At 37.0% G+C, this 15,382-nt stretch overlaps 1 protein-coding gene across 4 annotated transcripts in view; it reads left to right on the forward strand.

Moving 5' to 3' along the window:
• Positions 1 to 15,023, forward strand: part of LOC117235878 (ABC transporter G family member 22) — a 135,870-nt gene extending 120,847 nt beyond the window's left edge. For all 4 annotated transcript variants that reach the window (XM_033498332.1, XM_033498330.1, XM_033498329.1 and 1 more), the window contains 4 exons: positions 2,769 to 2,976; positions 7,219 to 7,433; positions 11,356 to 11,564; positions 13,001 to 15,023. In XM_033498332.1, coding sequence (XP_033354223.1) covers positions 2,769 to 2,976; positions 7,219 to 7,433; positions 11,356 to 11,564; positions 13,001 to 13,196 — 828 coding nt within the window. In that variant the 3' untranslated portion in view covers positions 13,197 to 15,023. The remainder of the gene's footprint in view (positions 1 to 2,768; positions 2,977 to 7,218; positions 7,434 to 11,355; positions 11,565 to 13,000) is intronic.
• Positions 15,024 to 15,382: the final 359 nt, after the last annotated feature.

Here is a 15,382-nt window from a genome sequence, read left to right on the forward strand (position 1 = left end):
AAAATTACCCTAAACAAGCTTTTAAATTAGTCGTACAATCTAAACTTTACCAAATGTTTCAGGATAATATAAATCACACATTTCCATGGAAAGGAAATAAGAAGAGAATCTTAATAATTAACAAATTGAATTTTAACTTTGATTAATTATCTTAATAATAGATAAACAAGGAATCTCTCAGAACGAAAGTAATATTTACCAGACTATATTTGTTCGCTAGGAAAATCGATCAAAAATTCAACAATCAACAATCGCTGATCGAATCTCAATAGAAAAAAGAATCTTAACAAATTCGATCGATTATTTCACTTGACCTCGCTGAAACTCTAGACTATACCTTCTTACCAAATCTATAATCGAAAAGAAATTCATTCGCCTCGAAGAAATCTTCATTTTCCATAAAATTTCCCAACAAGCGTCTCGTCGATCAGAAAAGCTTGGATCGAACTTCAAATTACGTCTTCTCGTCAAAGTGACGGCCGAGAAGAAATTCGTTCGCCCTGAAGAAATCGAGCGATTCCTGAAGAAAGTGCGTGGGTGCCGTGAATTGGAAAAGCCGGAGATCTGGAAGCGAGACGAGCAAGAAGATAAAAGAAAGAGAATCGGCTCGCTAAAGAGGATCGAGCAACGCAGAAAAGAGAACTAGGTCGCGTTTACGCGATTCGCCATATCCGGATAATTACAACGACCGGTATGTCTGTTCGTTGTGGCGTGCTTTGTGCAAACGCATCTCGCCACTTGCATCACTTTTACCCGATTCAACTATTCTTCGCGCAGCTGTGTTTTCAGCTCGATTCACGATAGAGAAAGTCCCGCCCCTCTTTTTATATTCCGTGTCACTTGCGTGTTGAGATTGCGATGTTGAGATTTAGAAAACGTTTTACGATAAAGAGTGAAAAATGGAGGAAAATATTTCTTAAGAAAATTGATATCTTTTAACGAACTAATTTTTATGGCAAATAATCAATTGGAATGATATTACGTATAGCGTGAAACGATCTCGTGAGATTATTTTGTTTTTAGGTAGATGATATAAGCTGCGTTATATGTCATTTGGTTTGAAACGTATAAGAAATTATGTCGAGGTAGAAATTTCAGATATTTCTTTCTTTTTTTAATAATAACCGAATTTCATGGGAAGATTTTGTTTGTTATTATATTGGTATATTTTATATCACGTGTAACTTATGTTTAATTGTTCTGTCTTTATCGGATCGTCGATTAATAAAATCCAAAATTTTCAGGGGATTCTGTCTCCTAATTAATCTTACAAAAAGAGATTTCACTAAAATTCAGTAAAATCCTAAATGCCCAAATATGTTTTTGATTACTTAGAAAACGCTGAAAACGTTTTCAAAGGTTTATATTTTGTTTTACAATTTTTCAATATGAAAATAATATATATATATATATATAGTAACTGTATGAAAAACACTGTCACTTGTGAAAAAATTCTATTATACGTGTTTCTCAACTATGAGAAAAGATTCAGTTTAAAATATAAATGTATCAGGTCGTGGCATAAATTGGCCTTGTCTTTAGACACGCGTATCTTATAGCAAGCATAAAACAAGGCCGTATTTATTTTGCAACGCAATAAATCAACAAAATTCAGATATAATAGACAGCTAGATTACATTACAGATAATTTTAAGTTAGCCATTTGAATTTAAATGAAATTCAGCCTGACTAAGTATACAAGCGTACCGTACGTTGCTTAGATCGATGGCTGCGATCGATTTGCCTGTTAATTGAGTAATTAACGATAACGTGCTCGTCATATGGTGAAGTTGCTCGCGTACTATAGTTGTAATTTAAAGAGACCTTCGAAACCAGCATTGTGAAACTTTGCGTTCTATTTCCTCACGGCCGCTGATATAATTGAGCTGCACCAAAGAGGTGTAGCTGAGCAACCTTGCATTGTGACATTGTCGCGCACGGGGGCAGTGTTCATATCGTTCCGAGCACGTAGATTAATAACCAAGTTGTGTATCTGCATTTCAGTCGTCCAACTCCTTCAATTTTTATGACAGTACCTCCATCAGCCTCTGATTAATTACATATTCTTGGAACCTATCAAAAAGTCAGTTTCTTCGTACATGTTCGCAATTTGAAAGAAATTTCTCGTAATGATCGAGTCGTGGCCATTGTTGGTTTAATTTTATGCTCAAGTTTACTATTTTTACGCGTTGCACGATGTTGCAAGGATGACTGTAAAGTAATTTTATTTTACGATTTTTGGTAAAGTATAAACAGAATTCCTTCATAGTAATACGCACACACACACACGCACGTGCGAAATTTTAATCGATTCATTCGATACCTGAAATATAAAAAAATTGAAAGAAATTGTCAAGTTATGATAAATTTCTATTCGCGTTGCATTATTCTAATTTCCGTATTTATAAAGTAGTTGATATAAGTGTAAATTAAACTGTAAAAATAAGTGTAAATGAAGGTAACAGTAGTTGTAATATAATAAAGTAATTTATGAAGGTGTCATATCTAAAAAAAAAAAAAAAAAATTCTCAACTTTTCTATTACTGTATGAACATTCACGAATTACATAGGAGTTCCACTGGATCTTAAATAAAATTTCTATTACTATGAACATTCATTTCGAAGTAACATAGAATTCACTGGTTTACATGTTCTCAAAACTTGTTACATTCGAATACAAGCAAAAAATACATAATTCTCTAGATACAAGATGAAACATGTGTCAGATATACATATACGTAACGCAAGATTATGATTGATGATTTCAGGTATTATCAGAAAGAAACTTTCAAGAGGCACGGCCACGAATGCTGTCTCGTCTGAATTGGCTGCAAACGATAGCTCTCGGCTTACTCGCTGGACTGTTGTGGCTAGGGCTTCCCAGAACAGAAGCGGCACTTCATGATATCCAAGGCTGGATGTTCTTCAGCACCACGTACTGGATGCTCTTCGCGCACTTTGGTGCACTCTCCAGTTGTAAGTCTTTCATTCTCCTTCTATATTTACTTGTCCAATTTTAGCAATTTAGCGCACCACGGTTTTAAGAAATTTAATCCAATTTAACGAAGAAGTATAACTCATCGGAAAATACGAAATATTCGCGCGATTTTTATTTTACAGCAGAAAGTATTTACAGATTATTCAGCAATTATACCTAGTATCGTTGTAAATTTCCAATATACGACATTTGTTGTTTATATTCTCATTGTCCTTTGTATCTTCGATTTGTCTACTTGTATCCTCAGTTTGTTCGTACGTTTACTCATTCTCACCTTATTTGTTTATCTACACAGTCTGTGCATGTATAATTCCTACAGATTTTTCAAGCAGCAAAAACTCCTAATTTCTTCGAGTTTCTGGCCAACAGATACCAACGTTCTTACAATGTATAAATAAGCAAACTGGCGATAAATTAATTGGAAAAATCCAAGCCATTTGAAGTACAAGCTTCAGATAAGTAATAGGAGAAAAATTTGCAGAGAAAGAACACTCGAGCGTCGAATTGAATTTTCTAATTGCTGGCAGACAAAAAAGCAAGTACTACAACTTATCAACTAATTCTACCACGTCTTACGAACTCTTTAATTTTCACTACACGTTAGAACCTACTAACCAACTCGAACTTCTCTACAAATACTTGCAGAAGTTTCGACCCAAGTCTGTCAACAACTCCTTAATTTCTCCCTTGCCTATCCCCAAGAGTTTTCTCTTGGAAATTTCCTGCCATCCAATCAACTAGTCGAAAAACGTTCCTGAACATTTACGAAAGGAAGGAGAAGTAACACGACGATCGAAGCTCGACGATGGAAAGTTCTCAGGTGGTGATGGACAAGTGGAGGCAGTTGCGCAACAACGCGGAGAGTCTCAGATATGAGGTAGATTGGTTAATTGAGCGGCGACGACGTGACGCTCTGAATCGGCCATTCAGTCGAACGCACGTTTTTTTTTATTGCAAAGAATTGCAAAGGACCAGAGGAACGGTCAATCAAGACGTTAGTATGTAGGTCGTGCCGTGACCCACTTATCATCCGGCACGGCAATTGAGACCCTTTTGTCGTACCCGGTACCAAAGCTCGAAACGGCCGTGACGAATTTCAGACGGTCAGCCTGTCTTTGAAACGGCATAGAAATTTTCTACTAGAAGAAACCGTGATGGTCGTAACGAAACTCTCTGTCTTTGTTGAAGCTTTCAATTCCTTAACCCTGGACCGTCCCTCGAAATCGCGCCTTTACGCGAGTCCCTCGGTGTCGATTCGACACAATGGTGAAAAAGTGCGTGAAACGGAGAGGTAATTAATTAATTTTGAAGATTATTTTATCGGCATTCCTTCGCATATTCGTCGCAAAGAATATAGAAAGAGAATTGGATTGAAAAGGTTCCGGACAAATTGTTCTATAAATGGCCGAATATTATAATCTTTGGCGGGAAAAGTGTGTCAAACTTGACACGAGGGACGGATGAGGGTTAAATAATCAGCTGTTGGAACACTTCATCCTTATCGTTAGCTAATTGCCGGCTAATCGTTATCACAAAACTTTGGGATGAGTCACTTAATCTTAGAGCACTTAAACTTTTATTCTGACTTTTGCGTAGATCATTAACATTTATCTGTTGTAAGAATGAAATGTTCTGTAGAAGTGAATTTATACCGATGTCCCGTTTCAAGTATGCGATTGAAACATATTTTTCAAGCAGAATTTGTCTTATTCCGAGGGGAATATCTCGTAATGGTTACGAATCTTGTCTAGGTGGGCCTTTGATATTTTAAGACGACCCTTGCTCTTTCTTTTTCAATGGAACTATATGTTTTCGCTTAGGTAGTCGTGTAACAAATTTATCAACCTATAATATGGTGATCTTCCAAAGTTGTTCGAGGTCATTTATTATTATAGTCGAAATAATGTAAGTTCTGTTTGAAATATTTTTTTAATAACAAATAGTGCAAAACTACAATGATAACAACAGTATCAACAATAATGATAACAGATATATTGACAACGATAATATTGAATAACAATAGGGAGATAATTGCATGTAAAATTTCAAATGGGACATGTAGAATGGATATTCTTTTCAGACAAATTTGTATCTGGTGAACAGAGGTTCAGATAATACATATAAATATGAATATATATTATACCGAAGTACTTTTCATTGCTCTACAAAAGAGACAAGGATTGACCAGGATCATTGTTATTATCAGTCCTTCAATTTATTCGATTCGTTGCACATTTTTATTTTTCTGCCAAAAAGTTCCATCGCAGTTGAGGATTCGCAAAAGCGACATGACCCTTCTACGTTGGAAAATCTACAGTAAATGGAAGTAGAAAATATTGGACAGATATCGCTGAACAATACTAGAAAACGTGGTTAAGTCAAAATTGTCCGAAGGCAAGTTTGCTAAAGTTCTTTTATCGTTGAATATTGTCGTCCGCATTGGTATCTATCTGATCTGGAGGGAAGTCGAGTGTTTTCTCGTGTTCATAGCGAGGAGAGACCAATGTTCAATGGTCGTTTCGAATGTACAGAGTGCAAAACTAAAAAGACTGGAGAGAAACTTTGGTACTTTTGGTGTCAGAGCTTCCACAGAAATTTGTATAGCTAGTACGACATGAATGGCTAAGATACTTATTTAATAAGTTATCGTTTAACCAAAAAATAAATATTAAAACCACCAAAAGAAGAGAAATGTATTTCTATTACAGTGGTCAATAGAAAACAATTTTTCTCAGAAAGAAGAAATGATTCTAGGAGAGTTAAGTTATAAAGTACAATGAAAAATGTAAGAAAAACATACGAAAAACTATGCTATCCTCGCAAAAGCTCAGAAAGAAAGGAAACATGAGAAATACTAAATTCTACGTAAATAGTCCAAGATATCTACAAAAAGGACCAAACTTACAAGAGATTTTCTTCAAATGAAAGAATATTGTAGAAGCCGCTCTTTCTACTTTATATTTAACGAAAAGAAAGAGGCCAATCCATCGTCAAAGAAACTCGTTTCTTCAGGAATGCCAAAATTTTGCACCAAAAGGCAAAGACTAAGTAAGTTGAAGGCACAGAATTTCGACTTTGCAGCCAGAAGCTCGTGATTATAGTAAGGGTATACATACTAAAGCATAAGAGGCGTAGAAAAGAGTAAGAAACGAGAAAGGAAGCTGAATAGCCAAGAGATGGAAGAGGTTCGAATGGAGAGGGAATCAAAGAGGATGCTAAAATCGGTTTTACAGCTCGCTGCGAGCCAGCATCCCTTTTTCGAGTTTGCTTTCATCGTCTGCTTGTAGCCATTTCACTTTCTACTCGAGGATGAGGGACGATGACTGTAAAATGGCAAACTCGTGCGACTAGACATCGCTGCTGGCTCTATGATAAAGTTGTGCGCCTCCTAAAATAATCACGGAACTACTAACTTTTCCATTTTATCATTTACTATCCTTTGTTCACGAGAATTTCTCGTTTGGATTCCGTCGCCACGTTGTATATCTGTTGTTAACGGTTTGTTACTCTGAAAAGGAATTCTCTGCTATGTTTCAATTGTATAAAACGTTGTTTGTGAGTTGTTAGGATTCTGCTAATTGCGGGAACTTGAACTTGGAGCTGTAGCGTTTATGGTCTTTACAGATTTAAAAGGAAAATAAAGAAACAATAATAGTATACCGAATTAGTTAAATTACGATTATACTTCTCTCTTGTAAGGGTTCTTACAACTAAAACAAACGATTCTAGTATTTATAACTCCTTACGACGTATTCCACGTGGGATTGATATAGGAATACTTTCCCACTTCAAATAAATTCTCATTCCAAATACGTCGAAACCGTACAGTAAAAATTTGTTAGTAAATTTCCCGAGCAAAGCTTCTTCGTGGAACGTTTCGTTCGCGAGGAAATTAAATTTGAAACTTTGTTTAGATAGGTCTGCACGTATCAGACTGATTCTTGATTGAACATGTTGAAACTCTATACTCTCGAAAACAGGGCCCCAATTGGAACAATTTTATTCCACGTTTTTCACTTACTCTCGCATGCAGGACAATCTCCTGCTAATTGTTCGTTCATACCCAGTACGGAATTAACCGAGTTGGCGTGCGCTAAACAAATTTCCAAATTCTGTTCTATCCAGAACGAAGCACGCAATGTGTGACAATTTGTATCGTAATTATCGAAACACTGTATGCAGATACACGTGAATAAATGGCGAATGAAATTCTGTTTCAGTTCCTCCAGAACGCGAGGTGATCAACAAGGAGCGACTGTCAGGATCGTATCGGCTCTCGGCCTATTACTTGGCGAAGATGGTCGGCGAGCTGCCGCTTACGATTACGTTGCCCGCGGTCTACCATATCATTAGTTACCCGATGTTGGGCTTCCACAATCCGGCAGTTTTCGTCACCCTGCTGGCGTTCCTCTTACTCAACACCGTCGTCGCGCAGGTAGGATCCTTTTTCATCTTTCTCGCTCATTTTCTCTCAGTCGGAAAGTTTACTCATAAGCGGACTGCGGACTTTGTCGCGTTTGTAGGAAATTCCAAAGTGGAAAATTACACAGAACGCGCGTAATATGAACAAATATTTATAATATATATATACAGGGTGGTTGGGAGTTGCTCATATCATCCTGTATCTTCTTTCTAATATATATACAGGGTGGTTGGTAACTGGTGGTACAAGCGGAAAGGGGGCGATTCTACGCGAAAAAAGAAGTCGAAAATATAGAATAAAAATTGTTCGTTCGAGGCTTTGTTTTCGAGAAAATCGACTCTGAATTTTCGCTCGGTACGCGTGCACCTTATCGCGTCTCGTTATAACGGATCTCACTGTAGATCGTTGTCTCGATGGAAAAATTAAAAAAAAAAAATTTTTATTATATATTTTCGACTTCTTTTTTCGCGTAGAATCATCCCCTTTCCGCTTGTACCACCAGTTACCAATCACCCTGTATATATATTAGAAAGAAGATACAGGATGATATGAGCAATTTGAGATACAGGTTTACATAGATAGATATTAATTTGGATTATAAGGATTGTACGTATTAACGAGTTCAGTACTTATTGTACGTATAGCTAACAGAGTCGATTATTTTTATGATTTATTTATTACGTATGTGTTTTTGTTTACGAGGAAGCTTGTGTCTTCTGCTTCTGATTCAGCGTGCATTTTATGACTATTCTTACATCTTGTAGCTTGAATAGCAGTCTAAGCGGAAATAGAGAGCTCTACTAATTCTATATATTTATTGAATAAACTGAGACAAGTCTCGTTAGTGTACATAAATATTGCAGTGAGTGTAAACTGCAAGAACCGCAGGCAAAGGAGCTGTATCCTAAAGACTTGCAGATGATTGGCAACAGAATTTCTAAAGGAATTAACGTCGCATAGGAAAATATGCAAAGCAGTACATATGTGCGGTTTAGCGGATCAAAAATTAGAAAAGACCAGATGTACAGCGATGCGTGAGAAAAAGTTGCCGAAGATCTAAATGGTCTCATAAGAGCGTAAAAATGAATCAACTGAAGAAGCCGTGGCCAACAAGTCGTGATAATACCGTTAACCGGCTTGAATAGGAAAAGCAGATCCGCTAAAGTCCTTGGGGGTTCAAGCGGTTCAAGGCTAAGCTGACTCATGATCTGATTGTAATTATGATCCGCAAAAGCCATTCCATGACCCGACTTAAAGGTCACGTATCTTAGCGAGTTATGCTGTATCCTCTCTATTAATCGTACGTGTTTAGCTTGATTTGGCGACCAAATTGCCGATGCATACCCCAACCACGGTCTAACAAGCGAGCAATGTAACAGCTTGATAGCGAGGGGAGGACTGAAATTTCAAGCACAGCGCTTTATAAATCCTAATATTAATATTTTCTTTTTAAGCGATGAATAGCGGACGCTTAACTCACGAATCTCTGATACTTGAGACAGAGCCACGTTGTCGAGTTTATACTCTTACACAATCGCGCATAGTCGTCTAGATGACCTTGTTAAATGGAATTTAGTAAAATTTAGCCACACTCCGTTGATTTTGCATGAAAAAGTGGCGAAGATCGATTTGCTATAGGATACAATCATCGGCAAAGTGTTTTTAAAGATTTCAAGATCGTCGGCGAATGGCAAACACCAGCTATGCTGGGGATTAGCCTAACTGTGTCATTAATAAAGTTAAATAGGATCTAAATGGGACCTTTGGAAATCTCTTGTACAAAATATACGAAATATGCAAAAATATAGTAGTTTATATAATACTTGGTGGGAAAGCAATTTTCTATCCATTTTTTAATTATATTCTCAAGAGTATGAATTTGAATAAAAATGCGTAGTCTATTCGTAAGATTGGCGAAACAAACAATTTTCTCGTATATCTTCTATTAGTCAGAAGCTTACCCGTGAGACATTCGAGAAACATTAAATCTCGATTAGCAAGATACGATCCAAGGATATCTACGTCTTTTTATTTGAAGTTTAACGTAATAGCGTTTGGCTCGCGTTGATCGTGTATCTACAGGCGAATTTACATGGTTTATTTTTTCATTCAAGAGAAACGAGGTTGATTCAATAGGATTCAAACAATGAAATTGAAACACGAATGTTTGTATACGCGTTTCAATGGAATTGATTACATTGGTTTACTTGAAAATGGGGCAGAAGCGAGTTGTATGCATGTTGAGATAATTTGTGAATATTTAATGGCAGCGTACTAGAAATTTGCAAAGAAGATACTATATGTACAACTGTGTCGTTCAAATGTAAATTAATAGCTAAAAATCGAATTTCAAACCTTCTCCATTTTTACACTTTTATTATTAACGCTATTATCGACTAATAATATTCGTTTATTTCTTTCATTCTCACTTATTTTAGTTTCATTTATCGATATCATGGAATAATTTTATCTTCAAAATTATGCGAACGATTAAATCACGAACCCGTAATCGCACACCATAAACCGAAGAAGAGAAATTGAAGTCGACTGAAATTTTATTTCTCGTAAAGAAACGAAATTTCAATTCTCATACAGATACGAAATTTCACATTACAGACGTCAATCTTTCAATTCTACTTTAATCTTTAGATACTTGTGCCTTTCTCGATAAGCGAAAAAAGAAACGTTTAACTTTCAGCAAAAAATTTAGAAAATTTTGGAATTAGATTTAGAATTTAGATTTATTATTTAGAATTTAGATTTAGAAAAATTTAGAAATAAAAGAAAAAAATCGCGCGAAAACGATAGTTTAAATATTTCTCTGAAATTTAAAGATTCGCTCGATGAAAAATAGAAAATAAAATTGGAAAATGATTTAAAGAACGTGGTAACGTTAAATAATGGACGCAGCATCAATGACAAAACCACAGTGCGAGTAACGACAGCATGCTGTCGCAATCATGGCAAATTTCTTTAGTCACAAGAAATATAAACAGCAAGAATTTCGCGGTTTCCTTTTTTTCCGCCTCTCCTCTTCCTCTCCCTTCGTACGACCAGCCCTCGACACTGTCCACCTACGGTCAACGTACTAAGTCATCGTAGCATGAAAGGCGGCCGCGATTTACTTTCAAAACCACCTACCTATTGACGGAAATGAGTAACTCGCGCGTTTCACAACATGCCGGTGTGTAATGTCGCGATCAACTCGATTTCTATAAGTTCAATTGCTAATCGACCATCGCTTAAACGACAGTTTATCGCGTTCCTTCACTCATCGATTAAACTGTCATTGATTTATTATTCTAAGATTTTGTATAGAGATTTTCGCGTTTGTAATAAAATTCTTGTTGCAAGATATCTACATATTTAATCAATTTAATGATATAACGTATTTAATGAAGTTTGCAAATTTTCTAGAAATTTCTACTTTAATGTTAGAAAGTGATCAGGAAGAAATTAAAATGAGTAACCGAGGACGTCTCAGAATTGAAAGATAAAAAGAGAAAATAAAAGAAAATAATTTCTGCATTTATTAAAATATGTGAAAAATCATTCTGCTTTGTTACGTTCTTAATTGTAAATCTAGTCTTCTCTAGTTCGATTTTAAAAGTACATTTTTAGATCTGCGCGTAGAAATCTCATGTTTCACTTTCGTCCAAAGTTACATTCTCTAGTTTGCCAAAGGCAAGTTCATCGAATTCTTTGTACAATTCCTACAAACCTGACCTTCCACTTCATCGAGTTGCAAAGTTGCGTCAAAATTATACTTTTAAGCTACGAAAGATTTCATAGATTGGTACAGTGTGTTTTTAGATTTTTCCAGCTAATCGTGTCTTTCTGAAAGAATATTCGCCATAGATGGTTTGTTTATTATAGTTACTATTACGAATTATATTTTAATAATTCGAAACGCCACTGTGTTTTCTGATTTCAGAGCGTGGGATTCTTCGTTGGTGCATGTTGTCTGGACCTCCAAGTTAGTATAACTGCGTCCGCGCTTTACACGCTCGCCACACAATTGCTTGGCGGTTATTTGGCGACGGCGGTTCCGCCATGGCTGGCATGGGCCAGATACGCGAGCATGGTGCACTATGCCTATCAAAACATGCAGATTCTGGAATTCGGCGTCGGTGAGCCGATCACGTAAGTAACAATTTCAAAGTCTATGAAGAGTACGACATAGTCAATAGATACGAATTTACAAGATTTTTCTTTAGAAAATAAGTAAAAATTATGGATCTTTTCTTTCGTGTGAAGCTTTATATGTTTAAGATAATTGACTTTAAAAATTCGTAAGTTCATTGTCTACACGAGCTGATCCTCCTTGGAAAAATAAATAGAAATTATAGAATATGTTTCTTCTGTTGACTGAGGCTCTATTTATAGGATGCTCGATTTCAAAAATTCGTTCAGTCAAATTCTGCAATTTACGAATTTACACGAGCCGATTTTTCTCGAATAAACACGTACAAATTATGGAGCAAATTTTTGTTCTTTCGGACGAAACTGTAATTTACGGATACACGCGATTTGTATTATTTTTTTAAACAAGTGGAATCGGCGAAAGAATATTTTTTTTTTTTGCGTTTGAAGGTTCGTTTGTGGGACAATTGATTTTTAAAATTCGTCCGTTTAGATTCTGTCACTCACGAATTTAGAGGAACATCGCGTATAAATGATAAATGAACCTCTACTGCGACGCGATACGATGCATCATTCAACGATCACGTCTAACCGCTTTAGAGCTCACGCTATGGTGAACGCTAGATTCTTGGAATCGATGTCATATTTGGTTCAACGATGCGTGGCAACGCATTAATCAAATCCAAATTGTTCTCTTCGATGTTTACAAAATTCCAGTATCAAGATGAAATTGAGGGGAGGGAAAATGAAATTCTGAAGATGAGTAATTTATATCGAAGAGAGATATTAAATAAAAAATTAATATTATAACTTCATGCAAATTTATTTTATTTTTATGAACACGACTAAAGAGATAGAACAGAATATTAAATAAAAGATCATCTTATCTATCATAGTTTCAGTACTCTGGCTATTTTATATATCTCTGTACATTATATTCGTTCTATATAGTTTTACACCCATAAATGTAATAAAATAAAAATTAAATATTGCAACGAGTACCTTATTTTACATACTCTGTGTATTTTTCCAAATTATATATATTCGACACAATTTTTCACGTTTCAATGTTCCACGTATAAACGCACAAACTGATCCACAGCATGACTCAACTACGTACATAATACGCTCAACATGCTACAAAAGCAAGACTCCGGCACAAAAGCTCTAGATTTTCTGAAAGATATTCGTTTATACGACCTATTATAGGTAGGCTCTGTGCTACTGATCGTTCTCATCGTGATCACGGTAACCTTGAAAGGCGCGTGTAATATTGAACACTCAATGAAAAAAAAAAAAAGAGAGAAAAGAAAGAAAACTCAAAAGAAATAAAAAAGAAGCCAATCCACAATTTCAAAAAAAAAAAAAAAAAATGCCTAAATCAAACGGAGAACGAGACCAAACTAATCAACCACGATCCATCCTTTGATTTGCAGATGCTCGCAGCCGAGCAAGTTCCAAGAGTGCAGGAACTCGACGACTATACCGGTGTCTGCGATTTTAGAAAGCCAGGGCGGCGCCAGGGGTTCCGGTCTTCCACTATGGGCGAACACGGCCGTCCTCCTGGCGTTCCTAGTGATATTCCGCACCCTGGGCTACCTGGTGTTGCGCTACTATCGCGTGCCCAAGTGAAACGGCGTACGATGAGAAGAACCGCCTTTCTACTGCCGCCTTATCCACGAAATGTTGGATCATGGCCGCGATCGACGGACGTCGGGACGGCCTCGCTACGCTAACGGGAACGTCATCATCGCCGTCGTCGTCAACATCGTCGTCGAGCTTCCCTTTGACCCTTCGTTTCGCCCACGGGCAGCGACAAAGTAGCTCGCGAAACCGAACGGAACAACCCGAACAGAAACCGCGCGCGAAAGTTTATTTTTCCAGGATGCCACTGGTCGTCTCGAGACGGCGCAGGGCTTGGAGGTGGTGGTGAAAAGATAATCCTCGAACTGGCACGGGTACGTTTTACACCCTCGTAATCATTTTCCTACAGAATTAGGTTCGTCGAGTCGAACGAATCAAGCGGTTCGAAAGAAGCTGAATCGAATAAAAGAGATCGAGTCGAACTGCATAGTAGGACGGTTGAGATTGCAGCGGGGAGAACGCGATCGGAAAGAGGAATTTTTAGATTTTCTTCCTCTGGCAGAAACGTTGTGTCGTACGCCTGTTCCGTGTATCATATTTTGAGGAGTAGAATGAATCTTCAAAGGGGAGAGACTCGAGGGGAGACAATTAGTCGAAGAAACTTTCTAGAAAGCGGAATAGCTTGCCGATTTTTCTGGGATTTTTCTCTTTTCAACGCCGCCTACCAATCTATTGATACCGCTATTTTAATTACCGAGCGATTAGCTACTATTTTTATTAATTGTACACGCATCTCGCAGAATAGAATACCTCAGACAGACAGGGAAAACCTAAGCGACCTAAGCGAAACGAGGGGTTAACAAAGAAAAGAAAAAAAAGAAACCAAGATAATAGGGGTTGATAGAGAGCGGAGAAATATAGGGGGTTTCCGCTCGTTCCCGCTAGCGGCGGGCGATGAGATAGAACGCGCGAAAACGCGTGATCAAGAGACTTGGCGAAGACTATACATAAGATTGTACACGTAGAGACTTTATATATATATACATATATATATATATATATATATAATAGATAGATAGATATACATACATATATCACGCTATCACGTGAAGTAAGAGGAATACGAGAGAGGGTGGATGAACACGAGAAAGAATGCGGAGGAAACTCTTCTGTTTTAATTTCTTGCGGAAACAAGGGTATAATGATAGAGGAAAGAATGTCTGTATCTGTGTGTTTACGTATAAAAATGCGAAAGTATGTAAGAGTGAACGAGAACGAGCGTGAGTGAGAAAGTGTGAGAGCCATTTCTTTTTACTTTTTCTTTTCTTCTTTCTTTTTTTTCTTTCTTTCTTTAATATCTTTTGAAAGAATCGATGCGACGTCGTGGCGTCGCGGTACCGACTGAAAGAAAGGAATCACAAAACAAACAAACACACACACACACACACACATGACATTTGTACGACGAAGCATATTTCTTAAGCTCATAGGAGAGGGAGATGAGAAGAAATAGGCAAAGCGGAAACTCGCGGAGATAATGAAACTTCACGCCACGTCGAGAATCACCCTACACGAAGAAAAAAGAAACGCTTAGGTTTAAGAGACGTGAAAATGGAAAAAAAGGAGGAGAAGAAGGAGAAAAAAAGAGGAAGATAAGAAAACGGAGAGGAACTTTTTAAATCGTTCTTAGCGACTATCCACGTTTTACTTTCTACATTTTTATTACCGCTGAACAATCTATCGCTGCTAAGACGATATTCACCCCTAGCTGATAAGATGGACAAGCTGCTGCTAATTCTATGGATTATGATAAAGCTACATCTCTACCACTTAGTACTTTTTATTATCGGACGCTGTAAGTTGCGTTAAGGGATATATCGAGCGAAAAACGACCGTTCATATACATATATACATATATATACATACATATATATATATATATGTGTGTGTGTATATGTATATATATATAGGCTGCCAATTTTGATCGGTTTGTAGAAAGAGGAAAGCGATGAAACGAGAATAGAGTGAGAGGGAGAGAGAGAGAGAGAAACACGTGTGCAAAGAGCGAGAATGGGGAAAAAGAATTTTGGAAAGAGTTTGTGAATGGAACAATTCGAATAGGAATGGAGGAGGGAGAGCGGGGAGAGGTTTATAGCAGTTAATTGTTTGCACTTGTCGCGCGTGTTAAACATCGGGTAACGACATATAAAATAATTGGAGGAAAAGCAAAGGAA

Source organism: Bombus vosnesenskii, unplaced genomic scaffold, assembly GCF_011952255.1.
Source record: "Bombus vosnesenskii isolate JDL3184/JDL3185 unplaced genomic scaffold, Bvos_JDL3184-5_v1.1 scf7180000013334, whole genome shotgun sequence".
NCBI classification, from domain to species: Eukaryota; Metazoa; Arthropoda; class Insecta; order Hymenoptera; family Apidae; genus Bombus; species Bombus vosnesenskii.